The sequence below is a fragment of the Callorhinus ursinus genome, unplaced genomic scaffold (assembly GCF_003265705.2).
Source record: "Callorhinus ursinus isolate GAN/ISIS: 27379988/994484 unplaced genomic scaffold, GSC_fseal_2.0 scaffold51, whole genome shotgun sequence".
In the NCBI taxonomy this organism is placed as follows: Eukaryota; Metazoa; Chordata; class Mammalia; order Carnivora; family Otariidae; genus Callorhinus; species Callorhinus ursinus.
This window is the reverse complement of record NW_027397113.1, coordinates 8,439,062-8,456,679: the sequence shown is the minus strand read 5'-3', so window position 1 is coordinate 8,456,679 and position 17,618 is coordinate 8,439,062. Positions and strand designations below refer to the sequence as shown.

Below are 17,618 nucleotides of genomic sequence, written 5' to 3'. Positions count from 1 at the left end.
GCTGAGGATGGAAGCTGGGATTCCCGGAGGCCTCGTGGCATCCACCACTACCGTCAGGCCTCAGAACCTTCTCAAAAGCCCGGGGCCAGAGCCTGAGCTGGGAGGCAGGAGCCTGGAATTTTAACCTGAATTCTTTTTTTTTTTTAAAGGACTTTTTTTTTTTTTTAATTTTATTTATTTATTTGAGAGAGAGAATGAGGTAGAGAGAGAGCACGAGAGGGAAGAAGGTCAGAAGGAGAAGCAGACTCGCTGCTGAGCAGGGAGCCCGATGTGGGACTCGATCCCGGGACTCCAGGATCATGACCTGAGCCGAAGGCAGTCGCTTAACCAACTGAGCCACCCAGGCGCCCCTTTAACCTGAATTCTAATGTCACTCCCATGATTAGGTTTCGGCAAGCAAACAGGTAGAGCCTCAGTCCTTCACGCCCCCACCATCCCCCTCCCCCGCCCGGAGGGACTGAGTCCTGCCAACAGCCAGGTGAGCTCAGAAGAGGACCACTATCTCCAGAAAGCAGGCGGTCAGCCTACTCCTTGACTGCAGCTCCTGAGCCCCTGAGCAGAAGATCCAGCTAAGCTGTGCCCACTCCTGCCCCAGGGAGAGCATGAGAATAAATGGGGCTTGTTTTAAGCCACTAAGTTTATGGTAATTGGTTCTGCAGGAATGACAAACTAATTCACCAGACTTGGCTGTGTGGCCTGAGTCAGTCTCCGTACCTCTCTGAGCCTGTGCCCTGTTCTGCAGATCAAGGTTGAGCTCCTAGGCTGGCCTAGGGTCCCAGCCCAGGGGGCCCCTAAGAAGCCCAGTGACCCTCCCACTGGATGACTCACCCTGGCCCGGGAGGACGGCGAGATGTAGTAGTGGCTCTCAGAGTCCCCAAGCCGGATTCGGTGGTGACAGGCACGAGCCAGCCCGCTCAGGGCACAGGTACTAGAGGAAGGCAGAGGGGGCCGTGGGGGCTGGCGGGGGCTCGCCCACCCAGCTCATGCAGGGAGGATGCAGCAGGCAGAAGAATACACCAAGGGAGGGAGAGGCAAGCGGACTTGGGGGTGGGGCCTGGCACCCTCTCCCTCAACCACCTTCCCCAGGAGCCGGGGGCCAGGCCAAGGAGAGGTCCCAGTCCCTGGGACAGACCTTTGACCTAAGCTGGATCTCACCCCTACACCCCTCACCTTGCCCCTAGTGGGCAGGAGAGCCCAGTGCACCTCATGCCAGGTATCTTACCAAAGCTCCCCTCTCTGCAGGCCCTAAAAACGTACCCCCTACTTTACCGGGGCTCTCAGGCTCAGTCACGCCTTCCCCAACTACACAGGAGTCCACTCCCTCCTCCACTTGGTCACCGAGTCCTCAGGCTAGGTCATGCCAGCAGGGCCTCTTGCTTGAATCCCCTTAGCTCTTCCAACTAGCCCTCTGCCTCATGTCTCCCCTTCGCCACATGGAGGAGCCAGGGGCTCCTCCAAAAGCCCACATGTAGTCCATCATCTTTCCCTGCTGCTTTCCTACTGCCCAGGAAGCCATTATGGAGACTCCGGAGCAGAGGAAGGTTAAGTAGGCTCCTGGGTTGCAGGACTTATCAGTGCCTTTGCTGCCTCCAGATTCACTGTGACTCTGATTGGACTTGGCAACCCTCTTTTTAGGAAACATCTCTTGATGATTTGGCCTCGTGGGTCAAAGCCCAAACCTCATTCAAGACCCTTTACACTCTGGCCCCAAACATCCTCTGTGGCCTCGGCCCTATCTCCCTAACCACCCCACCGCTCTGCCCACAAACCCAGTGATGTTTCCATTAATACCCCGGCTTCTCATACCTTCACTCATTTTGTTCCCTCTGCCTGAAAGGCCCTTCCCTACTAGGCAAACCGCTATTCATCCTTCAAAACCTAGCTCAAATGTGCCCCTCTGTGCCAAGGCTCCCCCTGTGGGGCTTCCCTGGCAGGTCAAATCCTGGGCTGCCGAGGGAAAGTGCTCCCCACCTCTGCCCCTTGTTCCACCCTGGCTATCTGGTTGTGCTGCGAGCCCTGCTCGATGGCAGCTGAGTCGCAGGGACAAGATGCCAGGGCTGACTGGTCATTTATTAGCACAAGGACAGCCAACAGCTGACATCACTTACGTGTCAGTCGGGGTCCAGAACCCACTGTGGGAGAGGATGGGGGGTGGGAGAAGGGCTACCCGGCAGGCCAGCCAGGACGAGGGAGACTCCAGCTCCCAGACTCCTGGTAGGGCCTGGGGACCTATGACTAGAGGCAGGAATTTGTGCCAAAGATGCCTCCTTGCCCTGCCTGATGTCAGCCACTGCGCCTCTGCACCCCTCCCCAGCCAGGCCTGTGTGCCCCACTCCCGCCCCCCTGCTTGGGTCCCGGGTCCCTGGCTACTGCCTGGGCAAGAGCGCAGGGCTAGGGGTGGCTTTCCCAAGCGGGCAGCAAAGGATGAAGGGCGCTAAGCTTACTTGGTGCTGCCACACTCAACTGTGGCCACCTTCACAGTGGGCAACGACTGCGAAGCCACCGGCTCAATGGTGAGCGTGTTGTCCTCCACCGCGGCCCGGACCAGTGCTGAGAGCTGCGACAAAGCAGGGCGGCAGGCCGGGGCAGTGAGGGGCTGGCCTCCGGCTGAGGGGCTATGCCCCGGGGCCGGCCGCCCTCTGCCCCGCCTCACCTCCTGCATGGTGAAGTCCAGACAGGGGCCCACGTCCTCCCGGTACACCCTTTCGAGGAAGGGGCAGGTCTTGTCCAGGGTGGGCGATTCTCGCCAGGCCTGGAACTCTGCGAACAGAGTTGTATCCACCTGTAGGGGAGGGTGAGCTGGATGGAGTGGTCAAGGCGCCAGGGGCGGCAGTGGGGGGAGCTGAAGATGGTGGGGAGCCAGGGAGGTTGTGGGGCAGGCCCAAGCCTGCCAGCGGGTCTGTCCCCAGTGGCCGAGCAGGGGACAGAGCTCCAAGGAAGAACTGCCTCCTTCTCTTTCTACCAAGGGCCTCAGAACTCAAACTTTCATAGCCAGGTGTGCTTTTAGCTTCCCGGCTCTACAAGGTTGCAGACTTGGGTCCAGGGTCTCGTCCTGAAGCCCCTCTCTGCCTCCTGGAGGAAGAAAAGCTGAAGATGGGCCCTGCAGGTACCCACCCCCCCACCACCACCACACACACAGACATGCACACAGATGGAACACACACGGGGCTGCCTACTCGGGAGAGACGACTGGCTGGCCGCCCTGGGGCACATGCAGTGTGAGTGAGGCTGGGCGGGGGCAGAGGGGCGGCCCCTCTCCCCAACCATTACCTGTCGGGAAAAGGAGAAAGAGGTAGCGGAGGTGGGGGCCGTGAGCGGCTCCCCAGACAGGAGCTGCCAGGCCGGCTCGTAGGTGAGGTGAACAGCTTTGCTGGGGACCACGCAGAGGAGCAGGGAGAGGAGGGGGGGCAGCCCAGGCTGGGGGGTGGGGCGGGGCAGACAGACAGATGACAGGTGCACAGAGACAGGAGGAAGGAGATGTTAGTATTCGGTCAGAAGCTGAGAACTCGGAAGTAGGGGGTGAGGCCTGGCCTGCGTCCCCTCTCTGGAAGCCCCAGAGACACAGGGCGGGACGGAGCTGGGGGCTCAGAGACCACAGGACCCCGAGTCCCATGTAGCCCTTGTAGGGCTCGCTGGGTGCAGCCCTGAGCTGAACTTCTGACACCCAGGTCTTATCAGTCCCCATGGGCAGTGGGGGGGCCCTTCTTGTATGAGGAAGCTGAGGCTCTGGCAGGCGCCCTCTCTTGCCCAAGGACCCACGGTCAAGGACATCACAGCCCGCTGCCCAGCCTGGACCAAATACCCTATATACCCAAGGTGGGGGGGAGGGAGACAGCCCCCAAAGGCTCTGCGTGTCTACGTACCAAGGCAGAAGGCGCTGAGGACCCTCGAATCCAGGGATGTCACGAGCTGGTCCTGGACCTCAGGGCTGCGGGCATGCAGGGCCCAAGCAGCCTGTCCCCAGAGGCCCGGTAGTAGCCTCCTTAGGCCCAGGGAAGGTGTCTTCCCGAAGAGCTCCCCCATGCCCCCCACCCAGGCCAGGCCCTCAGGCCCCAGGCCAGCCTCAGGTGCCAGAACACCACCTACTGCTTGGAGGGGCACGGAGGGGCGAACAGGCCCTCACGGGACCCATGAGGTGTACACAGGGTACACGCAGAGGCTGAGGGCCAAAGCTCATTATCACAAAAAGGCTGCCCAGCCCTCCCAGACAGATACAGAGGCCCGGGGATGGCAGGCCAGGCTCCAGGTCACACTGCGAGGTGTTAGGCCTCCCCACTGGGCCCCACTGCCTGGACGATGCTGGACATCGTCTCCCTTTCCCGTGCCCACTGCCTACCCGCCACCCCTCACCTCTTTGCCCTCCTTGTCCGGGGTGAGGGTATGTCCAGCCGCGGGGCACACCGCGGGGCAGAGGGTGCTGCTGGTGCTCTTATGACGCAAGTGGCCCTTGCGGGGTCCGGCCTTGGTGGGGCTCAGCAGCTGTGGGTGGAGCTCACGGTTGGGAGAGGCTGGTGTGGATGTGAGGACCAGTGTCTTCAAGGCGCTCACCTCTGCCTGCAGCATGTCGATCTGGCCGGGATGAGGTGGCCATCAACCTCAGTCCAAGGCTAACGTTGCCGTGGCTGTCAACCGCCGGCCACCCCAGCTCAGGACAGCCCGTCCCGGTGGTGACTGGCACCTAACCCCCCCTGCTACCCCTGGAACAGCCTTTGAGGTGGGGACTGAGACACCCATGTTACAGATGGGGAAACTGAGGCTCAGAGCGGACCCATGGCCTGCCTGGCGTCACACTGTACACCCGGGCTCTGTTGGATGCACCTGTCTGGGAGCTGGCCGGGCCTCACCTTGCCCCGCGCCTCCTTCAGCTGTTTTTCCGACGCTGCCTGCTTCATGTTGGCTTCCCGCACCATCTTGTGGGCTTCCTGGGGAGAAGGCAGGCTCTGCATGAGCGGTGAGGAGCCAGCGCGAACCCCAGCGGACCCACTGCCCAGCCGGTCCCCCAGCTGGCCGGCCCTGGTACCTCGAACAGGCTGGCCGTCAGCTCCTCTAGCTCCCGTTCTAGCTGCTCCCGCACCTTGGACAGCCGCTCACACTCCTCGTCCTTCAGCTTCAGCTCCTGGAGGGTTCCGGGGGGGGGGGGGGGGGCGCTGTCAGCCCCACGGGGCCCCAGGCCTGGCACGGGGGCCGGGGCGGGGGCACCGGGCCCACTGATGGGGCTCCACTGCTGGGGCCCTCTTCCGCGGGCCTCTGAGCCCCCACCTCCCTTCCTCCGTCGCCCTACGGCTTAGGATGCATTTCCCACTTAGCGTGTAGCATGATGTCGAAACCCCAACTGTCAGCCTATTAGAGCTTAGAAGGGGCGTTCAGAGAAGTCAAGACTTCTAAAAATCCTTCCAGAGTCACAAGAACTGGTTTCCCCTCCATGCTTCCCTTGCGCCCAGCCCCGGCCTCCGTGCGGGTGCTGGGGGGGGAGCCCACAGCGCCCCCAGGTGGGTCCCTTATCCCTGCTGTCCGCCCCCAACCCGCCGCCCTCCGAGCCCCACCTTCTGGGCTTTGTGCAGCTCCTCCTTCAGGAACTCCGAGCCCTTCTCCCGGATCTCCATGGAAGAGCTTCGCAGGCGCAACACGTCCAGTTGGGCGGCTGCAGGGCCCTCCTCCCCTCCAGGGGTCTCCGCCAGGCCTCTTGGCGACTCCCTGTGGCTTTTGCTGGGGCCCACACTCTTCCAGGGGACCGGGACAGCTTCGAGGGGCGGCGGGTGGCCCTCGTCTGGGTGGGGCTGGCTGCAGGGCAAACAGCAAATCCAGGGTGGGGTCCTGAGACCCAGATCTGAGCTGAGGGACCCACCCTGGGCCACATGTCTGCCACTCTGGGCCTGGTCGGGGCCCATCTGCAAGACAGGGACACTACCCGTGAGGCTATCACTGGGTTGTCCCAAGGGCAGAAGGACCAAACACGGGGTCTCCTGGGGGCCAGGACAGGACGCATTCATCTTTGTCAGCCACCCTCTCCAGCCCAGGGCCTAGGGCTGGGCTTGGCACACAGTAGGTGCTCAGTTTGGGCTTGTCCAGCAGGTGACTGTAAACACGTCAGTGCTGAGAATCTGAGTCTCCCTTTCTACAAAGCGGGGACATCCCCTTGGCCCTACCTCTAGGGTCACCGAATGGATCTGACGTACATAAAACCTTGGCACACAGGGGGCACCTGGGTGGCTCAGAGGGTTGAGCACCTGCCTTCGACTCAGATCATGATCCTGGGGTCCTGGGATCAAGCCCCGCATGGGGCTCCCTGCTCAGCAGGGAGTCTGCTTCTCCCTCTGACCCTCTTCCCGCTTGCTCGTGCTCTCTATCTCTCATTCTCTCTCTCTCAAATAAATAAATAAAATCTTTAAAAAAAACAAAACAGCAAAAACCTTTGCACACAGGAAGTGCTTAAATGGGAACTGCCTTCTAGGCTACTGTTAATGCAACTGTTATGCAAATTAAAACCCACTTAGGGTGGGCAGGAGAGGGAGGACCCAGCCAGGGCCCCACAGAGCTGAGGCAGGAAGATTCTGCCAAACAGCCCAGGTAGGGCAGACTGTCTTCCTGCTCCCTGAGCCTTGTGGGGAGCAGTCCCGGCTCTCCGCTGGTCTGCCCTGTGACCTCAGGCAAACAGCCCTCTGTGGGCCTCAGGACCCTTCTCTCCCTGAAGCTGAAGACCCTAGAGGTAGTGCCGCGGCCAGCAGCCAACTCCGTTCCCCACCTTGCCCCACCCAGCACTGTCCATCCACACCCCCCCACTTTGCAAGAGACCCTGCGGAGGGAGGGAGGCAGGAAGGGAGAAGGCTCGGCGGCCAGCAGTGGTTTGTGCCAAGACAGCACCTCTGGACTCGCTCACTCAGCAAAAGCTGGTGCTCCTGAGCCAGCAGCTTCGGAGCCGCGGTGGCTGGGCTGAGGGTGACGGGCTGGGCCTGGCCACTGATAACGGTGGGGAAGTGGAGGGGAGGGGGCTCCAAGGGGCCCACACAGGAGGGAGGAAAGACAAGGCCAAGGGGTCCCGGGACTCAGGCTTACTGAGGGGAAAGTGTGAAAGGCAAGACTGGGGATCAGTCCCTCCTCCCTTGTCATCTGGACCCTGAGACGGTCACCAAGCAGCCTCTGAGCTTCGGTTCCCCCCCAACCCCCGCCAGGTAACACAAAGGGACTGGGTACCCCGGGGAAGCCCAGCAATGAGCCCATTCCCAACCCTTCCCATGGCCCTGTCCCTGCGCCCAGCCCAGCCTGCCCTCTGCTTTGGAATTGGCCCCGAGTGGGCCTCATGGGTCCTTGGCTGGGTCCTGCCTGGCAGGGACCCAGGGCTCTGACAGACGAAGTGGGAAAACACATCTGTCACTCCATCAGCAGTGATTATGCCAGACAGGGATCCTTCCTAATACCTTTGGGGGTGGGGGTCGTTGGCAAGGCGTCCCTGAGGTGTGAGCAGAGGCTGTGGCAGTGCCACGGCAGCCCTGGGCTGGGGTCTGCACCCAGGGGCCTCACACTGGCCAGATACCACCTGGGCTGCTCTCTGCATGTCCTCTCATTTATGGCTCTCAACAGCATTCGTGGGACTGTCTCTGTCCTACAGATGAGGGACGGGGGTCTCAGAGGAGGGCAGAACTTGCCCAGGCCCGCCCACACGGCTGCTCGCTGGGTGGCAGTGCCGGATGGGCAGCCAGGGCTTGGGTCCAGGCCCGAAGCGCCCCGCTTCCGGCCAGTATGTGGGGGTGTGAGTGTGGAAATCAGTGCATCTGCTTCAGGATCAAGGGCTGCGAGGCCCTGGGGAGACTCCTCCAGGCCGACTGGGGAGACTCCTTCTTGGCTGCAGCAGGGAAATCGGACCCAATTCTGGCCCGACTGACTTCTCAGCTTCTGCTCGGGCCCAGAGACTGCCTCCCAGGCGGGCAGGCCAGGGCTGGGGGAGCTGTGGCTGAGAGCAGAGGCCAGAATCAGGCCAGGCCAGGGCCCACGCCAGGCTCCGAGCTGGGGTATGCACCAGCCCCTGGGAACGTCACTACAATTCTCTGAAGCTGCTTCCCACCTCCGGGATGGGGGTAAAACCCTGGAGGAGGTGTCCTAAGAACCAGGTGAAGAAGTCACGGGATACAGCATCAGGTAAAGACCGTGCCGTCTGCGGCCACGTTGGCAAACACCCGCACTGCCTGCCCAGGCTCTGGGTCCCACAGCCGAAACCACAGGCCTCAGGGAGGTCTTCTGGCGGACAGTCTGGAGGCTTGAGGCCCAGGGCCATTTCCTCAGGTGAGAAAGGATGGTCCTTGTCACTCAGGCTTGACAGGGGCAACAGACCCCAACTCAGGGGCTGCAGGCCTCAAGAGGATGAGCAAGAACTGTGGGCCAAGGAGGGAGGTGACCAGCAGGGACGGCATGGGACACAGGGCAGGATCCCAGGTTTTAGACACCCGGCGCCGGGGGTCTCTTCCTCTGTAAGGACCACCCCAGACATCACCCACGCCCCTGTCGAGGAGAAAAAGACCTCCAGCCCCTCCCACGAGGGCCACCAGTGAGGTCACTAATTCTCCTGTTGGTCCCAAGGGCATGGGCTGGGGTTACGGCTGGACTGTCCCCCATCATTTTCCCAACAGGCTCTCACTTCAGCCCACTGCTGGGAAGGATGGGGCCCAATTCTGCAGCCAGAGGAAACGGTGGCCCTCCACGTCCCGTCCCCTCCAGTGTAAAAGCCCAACTCAGAAACCCTGTGGCAGAAAGTGTGGGAAGAGCAGGGCCGCCTGGTAGTTACCAACTGCCCAACACCTGGGCCAGGGGTTCAGGAAAGACGGGGTCTCCCTGTCCTGGGAGAGAAGCTTGAATCTGCAGGTCCTCCCCTCACACTTCAGGGCTGTGAGGCAACTCAGAAATTTCAGAGGAAGGAGGGATGCGAGGGACCCCAGACCCCACAGGTCCAGCCCAAGCCAGAATCCTCTATCTTCACAGACTTCAGCATCCCAGACCAGGAGCGGGAAAGCCTGGATGTGAATGCCCATGGGGCTGGGGAACTCACTCCTTGGACAAGCATGGGCTACCATTTAAGTTCTTCTGCACCACACCCCCTCCCTGCCCCTCAGTCCAGGTCCAAGGCCCTCAGCTTAAACCTTTTCAGCCCCCATTCCCTGCAGAAACAGAGTCCAGAGTACAGGGAAGGCCTGTAGCAGGACCCAGGGCCACTGGGAAGAGGTTAGAGGCAGGAGACAGTAAGAGTCAAGGTCAGAGGAAAGTGGGAGCATCCGACATCCCCCATCCTGAAGCCGGCTTCGCTGTCTAGAGCCCACGACAGTTTAGACAGGAAAGGCCCCACTGGCTCACTTCCTCAGGAAACACACGGGGTTGGGGGGGCAGAGCAGAAACCGCAATGCTCACCCCCCAGGCCTGTCCTGGGGGGCCGGCAGGGCTTTCGTCCCCATCCATAAAAAAATGGCAAAATGAGAATGAGGACCCGTGGATTCTATGGGCCCCAGTCACCCAGCAACCCCCACTGGGCCAGAAGGGCCCGGCCGGGATCCACGCTCTTCCCATTTCCAGCCCAACCCGCCTGCCTTGAGGTCTCTCTGCCCTTCGATCTCTCCCCCTCCACTGACCAGCGCCCCGGTCACCTCTTTGAACTGAAGATCCCGGTGCCAAGGGGCATGATGGGATCCTTGGAGAAGATGGAAGGGACTAGCTAGGGAAGCTCTGAAACAGGGGGAAGGAGAGGCGGGGAGGGCACACTGGGAGCGCTCACCCTCCGCCCGGGGGGCCAACGGGGTGGCTGCAGCTGATCCGGTCTGCAGGGCAGTGCCACACACAAGGGCCCTGTTCAGACTCACGCCCCTGCACCCACAGGCCTTCTGGTAAGCCAGGAGAGCAGGGAGGCCGATGGCCAAGTGACTCCTCCCATCCAGGGGCCCCGGGGGCCCCAGGAAAGGTTTCCCCGCATCGGCTCCCCGCCAGGCCTGCAAGCCCAGCCAGGCGAAGCTGACAGAGAGGGGTTGCGGCGCCAGCTCCAAACCCTCAGGATGCCGCTGCAGGGAGATACGCTCCCCAGCCTGGTCGGCACAAGGAGGCGCCTGGTGTTCAGAGAGGGCCGGCGACCTGACCAGAACACACAGCAAAGCGGTGGCAGGGTGGGAACAGAACCCAGAGTCCCAGCTCTATTGCATCATGTGACCTGTCACCCAGAGAAATCCAGACGGGAGGCAAGGGGATGAATGGTGGTTTTGGAGAAGTGAGGCAGGATGCAGATGGGGTTTGAGGAAGTTGGAGCCAAGTGCCTGAGGGGGTGGCGGGGAGGGGTGGTGGCGGGGATGGTGGGGCTTCCATCCAAGGTTGTTGCATAGGCCAGGCAGGTCCTGGCCTCGGAAGGGATGTGCAGAGGGGACAGAGACACAAGACTCTGAGGGGGGAATTGTGGCAGGAACCGGGGGCTAGAGAGGGTGACAGAGGGGAAAAAAAAAAAAAAAAAGCAACAAAACTACAGTAATTAACTAACATAATGAAATGGTGCCCAGGACGGGAATAAGGAACTGGGAGGGGGTCTGTCGGGGAAGAGAAAAAGGGTCGCTGAGGTGTCTGGGGAGCGGCATGTCCTATATGGGTCTACAGGTGGCTGAGGGGAGGTACCGGGCCAGAGGGAGCGGCTGCAGGCTGAGCGTGCTCTGGGGGAGGGTAACAGAGGAGTCTAGCACCACAGAGCCAGCCTGGAGGTCTGAGGAGCAGCCATCACCAGGGTTGGAAGGGAGGGTTCCAGTACGGGGCAACAGTGTCATATATGTCACACATGGGAACAGAGTATCAGGCATGCGAGCCGAGCAGGACCCTGGGGGGAGGGGGGTTGGAAGCAGATGACTCTGGACCACTGCAGCAAGGGGGACGCAGGTGTGTGCCTTGTAGAACATGGAGGAGGAGGCGGAGAAGGTCAGGAACAGCCGTAGGAGGCAGGACAGAAGGCAGGGAGGTTGGAACACCTGAATCAGGTGGATTGGGCCAAGCAAGCCTCTCCTCACCATAGCCCCAGGGCCGCCAGTCCAGCCCAGCCCTGCCAGGGAATCCAGCCCTGCGTCTCCCCGGGGGAGCCAGCACAAGGCCCGGGACGGTGGGGGCTCACTCTGTGCTGGGGCGGAGCAGGGCGTACAGCACCTGCCTCACATCCGCCTGCTCAGTCCTAGAAGGATCTGACACCTCGAAAAGCCAACACATACAGAGTGAGCACCTATCATGTGCTACGCACCCCATCCGCCCCCAATCCACCCAATCTGCATGACTGCACAGATTTTGGCAGCAACATCCCTGAGCTCCCTTCTGACCACATTCTAATTCATTCTGCTCCCCATCCCTCACCACCCTATTGGGCACAAATCTTGGGCAGACGGGCAGAGAGTCTACAACAAGCAGGATTCTAATGAGTCTGAGCTCCTCACACATGTGCAGAGTAAGGAACAGCAGGAGGTATATGTATCTCCACCTGCTGAGGGGGCAGGGTAGGTAGGTAGATCAAGGAAGGCTTCCAGAAAGCAGCAGCTGGGAAAGGTGCACAACCGCTTCCCAGGCAGGAGGCCCACCTTTCTTCCATATTTTAGATGAAGTCTGAGCCTACAGACCCCTATGACTTAGGCCCAACAGGCAGGAGCTTGCAAATCCAAGCCCCTTCCGGTAATTAAAACCCAGAGCAGTTAGGTGACCCGCTCCAAGATCACACAGCCCGTCTGCAGCCCTGGGGCTCCCCAGCATCTTGCTTGTTCAAAAGACACAGTCCTCCATCCCTGGGAGGGTGGGGGAATCTCATTTCATTCCTGGGCAGTCCATCAGAGCCTGGCCCTCCCTAGAAATAGGTAATATTAGCCCCATCTATCAGACAGGGAAACTGAGACCAGGGGAGAAAACTCGCCCAGAACTCAATTTTTGGCCTTTGCTGACCAAGCCCCAAGTGCCCAGCATGGTGTCAGTTGCAGATACCCGACCGAGATGCCACCATCACCCCATCTCAGAGCAAGCTTGGCACCCAAGACTATGGACATGAGAAACTATGGGGGATGGGGAGGGGAGCATCCCAATTTTGGGGGAGCTGCCTCTGGGTTCAGAGTTCAGGGCTCCTGCTCAAGGAGTCCCAAGGAAGAGGGCCCCCCTGAGCTCCTGCAGAGTCCTGCCACTGCCACCCACCCCAGGGGAGCAGCCCTGGGGCCAGGGCCAAGGGGGTGAACTGGCACCAGGGCCTAGCCATTAACCGCAACCATCCCTCACCTACAGATGAGGAAAGAAACCCCAGAGACCCTGACAACTTAGCCAGGGCCACTGATCCCAGAGTCTTCATACTCTAGAATAAAGGGCCCAAATATACACCTACCCAGACTGTCCTGAGCCCCTGGCGGCCGCAAGCCCAAGCAGCTCAGTTAGACTTACATGGACAAGTGTGACCCCAAGCAGGGTCCCTTCTGGCTCCTGCTGGGGTCCTAGGACACCAGGCCCCCAGTGGATTCTGGCAGCTTGGCCCCTGATCTTTCAATCCCTGCCTCTAATACCCGAGTTGGGGGGATCCATAAAAATGCAGTGCTCAAGGTAACCCCCAGACTCTGCCTCTCACTCCCAGGTGTCCAGCTCCCCCTTCTGTCCCTCACGCTTTCCATCTGCATTTATAAAGCACCTGCTAGGTGCTCTGTACCTAGCTAGGCCCTGGGGTTAGGCTAGGCCTTGGGGGTCTAAATGTACATGCAAGAAGTGAGTTATAGGGCACCTGGGTGGCTCAGTTGGTTAAGCGTCTGTCTTCGGCTCAGGTCATGGTCCCAGGATCATAGGATCGAGCCCCGGCATCGGCATGGAGTTCCCTGCCCAGCGGGGAGTCTGCTTAGCTCCCTGCCCAGTGGGGAGTCTGCTTCTCTCTCTCCCTCTACTCTCTGCTTATGCTATCTCTCTCTCTCAAATAAATAAATGAAATCTTAAAAAAAGAAAGAAAGAAAAAGAAAGAAAAAGAAAGAAAGAAAGAAAGAAAGAAAAAGAAAGAAAGAAAGAAAGAAAAAGAAAGAAAGAAAGAAAGAAAGAAAGAAAGAAAGAAAGAAAGAAAGAAAGAAAGAAAGAAAGAGAAATGAGTTATGCTGAGGATCATGTGGGGGTCAGCTTGGCAGCCCAGTTTACCCAGAAGCCTCTTGGGAATATGGCAGGGAGGTTGGACTGGGTGGGGGGCGGGGGTCTTCTCCAGGACCCTGAGTCTTTTTGACACTGTCCTTAAAGAGAGCATCTATCTACTGATGGCTCCCAGCCCTGTCTGGCTCTGGCCTAGATGCCTCCAGGGAAGGGCACTCTGGGCACGGATCAGCCTGCAGCTCTCCACCCCACAACCTGCTCATTCCGCCCAGAGACCCAGAGAAATGAGGCCATACTCTCAAGATCACATAGTAACTCAATGACTGTTTTGCCTGGGTGCCCCCAACATATGGGGTCACAAGCTTCTTCCAGACTGGGATGCCTCTTAAACACAGCCCCAGGCAGGATTGTGCTAACCCCACCAGGTCCCACACAACACTTTCTCCCTGAACTCATTCATCTTCAGGGGTGGGGGTGGGGGGTGGAGGAGGGTACTTTTCCAAAGAACACGTGCTCTGCTTCACCTTTCCACCCTTTAAGAGGCATGCCTCTCCACACCTCACCCCTACCAGGAGCCCTTTCTCTCAGCACCCCCTGCTGGGGACAAAGCCCCACTACCCCCTAGCATCTCAGCCCAAGCTTTGCTAGGAGCCATGGAGTCAAGTGGACCCAGCCTGCATCAGAAACCCCTCCAGCCTGCCAGCCCCCCCAGAGGCTGTCCCTCACTCCCCAGCTCTGGCTAGGAAAGAGTCCTGTCCGGGGGCCCCCCCAGGTGGTCCAGGTCTTTACAGGACTACAACCCACCCCACTCTGGCCACAGCTCTTCCAGGACCTGGCCTTCCCAGGCCGTGGGGAGGAGGAAGTGTTTGCCCAAGTCCCTGAGAAGACCACAGCCTTCCTGCACGAACATGGCAGGGAACCCACACCAGGTCGGCCAAGGGACAGGGATCACCCCTGAGGGCCAATAAACATTTATAGGGACTGGGGCCAGGACGCCAGGACCCAGGGCTCTACTGCCCTCCTTCAGACTGCAGGGAGGTCCCACCCCACACCTCTGAGCCGGGCTGGATCCAGGAGCCCCACATAGAGGTTCATCAACTTACTAGCGACCTTGGCAGAGACCCAGCCCCCTTTCCCAAATGCACTGCTTTCCAAGGGTTCATCCAGGTTGGGGGGGGCGCTCCTCCAGGTGCGTACCCCAGACTTACTCTGGCTTGCAAGCGCCGCCCGCCCCCTTCTCACTCGCGCTCCAGATGAGCTAGGAGTCGGCGCCGTCCTGCCGGGAAGGTCCCCACCCACGGAGAACCCCCGACCCCTCCCCGCGGGGCGTCCTTCCACCTACGCCGCGAGTTGGCTCGCGCGTCCCGGCGCTGCGGGGCGTCCCTTCGCCGCGGGCCGGGTGCACACGCGGCAGGGACCCTCAGCCCCGGAGGCCGCCGCGGCCCGAGCCCGCGGGGTGCGGCGAGCGCGCACGGACCTACCCGCTCCACATCCCGGCGCCGCGGCGAGCTCCCTGCACCGGCCCGCGCCGCGTCCCCGCCCGCCGCCTGTCAGTCCCTCCGCGGCCCCCCCCCCCCCTCCGCGGCCACCCCCCGCCCCGGCGGGTCACGTGGCCGAGGGGGTGGTCCGAGGACACGTGCCCGGCCCCGCCCCTCCGCCGCCCGCCAGCCCCGGGATCGTGCGCCGGCGGGAGCTGGGGAGGAGCCGGCGGCCGGCGCGTCCTGCGGTCAGCGCCGCGCTCCGCCGCCCGCGGCTGACTCGTCTCGGATTCCCCGGCGCGGCGCGGGCCCTCGGCCACCGCTGCTCGAGAACCTTGGCGGACGGTCTCTTGGAGCCCGCCGACACCCACCCGCTGGCCAGCACCCCCCTTCCCTGGGCTCCCTGCTCTGTGCCCGTTCTTGGGCAACGTCCTGCTGGTTGGGAAAGGGGCTAGACCCCAAAACAAGTTTTCTCGGGTTTAACTCTGAGCGCTTATCCCAAGGGAAGACCCCTCCCTTTGGCCCAAGTCTTCAACCCCAGCCGTCCCCCAGCCCCACACCACCCCCACCCCGCAAAGGGGCCTTCCCCTCTAGTTTGGAACACCCCCTGACCATCTCTTCCCTTCTTTTGCCCAGCATCTACTGTCTGGGGGAATGCACCCCCACCCTGCACACCTGTCTGGATTTAGGTCCTCTGCAAAACCTTTTCCTGCATCCCAGACCACTGGTCTTCCTGTCCCTCTGTCCTTCCGCCCCTTTGTCACCGGTCCTGAGCCCTGACTACTGGCCTCAACTTCAGCCTGCAGCTGGATCCAGTGAGAGTATAGTTCTTCTCTCCTGCCAGGGACCCTGGCTCCCACCCTCTGTGTCTAGAGAGGCCTAGGAGGCCAGGAGGAAGGAGGTGCTTCCCTTCCAGATGCTATCAGAACTCAGGACACTACTCTTCTGAGCCCACAGAGCTAGGACCCCAGGCTTGAATTTGTCAGATCTTCACTGGGGACACACATTTCTTTCATTCATCCTTTCGTTCATTCGTTCGTTCATTCATTCATTCATCCATCCATCCATCCCTTCTGAGCACTAACTGTGAACCATACAAGGGCTGAGATCCAAAGGGAAACTGCATAGACACATGCTCTGTCATCCCGGGGCTCCAATATGGTAGGGAGACATACTCACAAGCACCTCCACTTCCAGGGCCGCTGCCCAGGGCACACTCTACTAAGTGCACGGTGTCTTTGTCACAAATAGAAAATGGTACTGCCTTCCTAGATGGGGACAGCCCATGTCAAGGTACAGGACTGGGTGAGTGGAGGGCAGGCTGGATTTCATGCCTTGCTTGCTCACTCCCTTGGCTGGCGTCTTGTGCAGTAAACAACCTGGGCAGCCCACTGTGACATCCCTTCTGACTTACCAGAATCATTCTGCCCAGACCTCCAATGCCCTTCACTCTGCAGGGTAACTCTTTCTAAGACTGTGGTTTCCCAAGGGCAGAAACCATCTCCTTCTCAGTGCAGTGTTTCTATGCCTACCCCAGCCTAGTCCAGGGTCTGGCCCAAAGCAGATGTCACCATGTTTGTTGACTTGAATCCTACACCAAGTAAATCTTGAGCAACTGCTGTCTTCCTGGCCCTTGCTCTGTTCATTATTTAGGAGAAGGGGGAAAAGACACAAAAGGGGCTCAGGACAGGGCCCTTACCCTCCAAGACTTCACAAGCCTGGGCAGGAGATAAGACTGGTCCAAGTCATGGTAACCCAGACTGGTGGGAGATAAGGCATGGAGGTGGTGTCAGCCCAGGCTAAGGCCCCAGAGCAAGAGCCCTTAGCAGGACAGGGTAGCACCAGTGGGCTTAAGTGAGGCCTCCAAGGACAAATGTGGGGTCACCACTCTGCGAGCACTGATACCCGAATTACTACCTAAAAATACCACATCATCCATGCATCCAGTGACCTTCGATTGCCAAGCCTCACTAGCTTCTTCCACAGTACAGTGAGCTCTGCTCCTCAGCCAAAAAGGATTGGGCTCAGAGAAGTTCAGGAACCTACCTGATGTCACACAGCCAGGGGTGGTGGGGGTGTGACCCCTTACATCAGTTTTCTGAAAAGACAGCCCAGAAACTAGAGAACTCACTAGAAGCCGCAACTATGTGCAGTCAGGCAAAAAGGGGAGCCTGCTAGGGGTCTGGCCAGCAGGTGTGGAGGAAGAAGTAAAAGGTCAAGACCTCAAACGACTGCCCTTCGCCCGTCTCCCCGCCTGGCAGCCTTGACCACAGAGCCTCGGCTGGAAGCAGATGAGGAGCAGCACACGGCCAGCCTGGTTGATCCAGGCCCCAGTTCTGACTTAGGTCTCTCCTCCCATCCGAGTACTAACCAGGCCTAACCTTGCTTAGCTTCCGAGATCAGACGAGACCGGGCGCGTTCAGGGTGGTGTGGCCGCAGACTGACAGGTCTCTCCTCAGCTCTCTGCGTGACCCACGATGTTTGTCTTGCCCTCTCTGAGCCTCAGATTCTATGTCTATCCAACCACCAAGTTAGACAATCAGGGAGACGCATTGGCACTGACCTTGTAAGAGGCTCATGAAATTCCTCAGAGTTCCATGCCAGTCCCCTGTCAGGAGCCTGGCTTCTGCCTCCCTCCTCCCCCTACAGAATGGCAAGATTTCCCTCCCTCCCCTTCGTGACCGTGACCGAGGTCACTGGCTCACCTGTCTGTGTCCCAGGGCTCCTTTCCCAGGTTCCTCTCGAGTGCAGGGCCCAGAACTGATGGAGCGTAGCGGACAGCCCCTGAGCTCAGCGCCAGGAACACAGGGCATGTTCCTCGGGCAGGACACCTGGTGTGCTCCTTGGGGTCATCCATGCCAGGGCCAGCCTGAGGGTCCCTCTGGAGACTGCCAGGCAGGCAGGTGGCAGAAGCCTTCTCCCTCCCCTCCTCCCGCCCTCCCCAGGCTGAGCCTCACGCTAACCTTTGCTATCTCTGAAGAGCAGGGCCTGGGACGAAGGGCCCTCCCAGCAGGCCTCTATCTCTTGAAACCCCATAATTATTAACTCCTGTGG

At 60.2% G+C, this 17,618-nt stretch overlaps 1 protein-coding gene across 11 annotated transcripts in view; it reads right to left on the bottom strand.

Annotated features, from left to right (window-relative positions):
* Positions 1-17,618, bottom strand: part of RAB3IL1 (RAB3A interacting protein like 1) — a 42,885-nt gene that overhangs the window by 4,206 nt on the left and 21,061 nt on the right. For 3 of the 11 annotated variants that reach the window (XM_073883616.1, XM_073883615.1, XM_025879276.2), the window contains 8 exons: positions 5,544-5,781; positions 5,021-5,116; positions 4,845-4,940; positions 4,351-4,569; positions 3,271-3,417; positions 2,654-2,782; positions 2,445-2,557; positions 829-928 (listed from right to left, as the gene is read on the bottom strand). In XM_073883616.1, coding sequence (XP_073739717.1) covers positions 829-928; positions 2,445-2,557; positions 2,654-2,782; positions 3,271-3,417; positions 4,351-4,569; positions 4,845-4,940; positions 5,021-5,116; positions 5,544-5,781 — 1,138 coding nt within the window. Of the gene's footprint in view, positions 1-828; positions 929-2,444; positions 2,558-2,653; positions 2,783-3,270; positions 3,418-4,350; positions 4,570-4,844; positions 4,941-5,020; positions 5,117-5,543; positions 5,782-14,567; positions 14,654-17,269; positions 17,530-17,618 lie in introns of those variants that run through there. The other 8 variants (XM_025879275.2, XM_073883619.1, XM_073883617.1 and 5 more) reach the window with 8 other exon arrangements.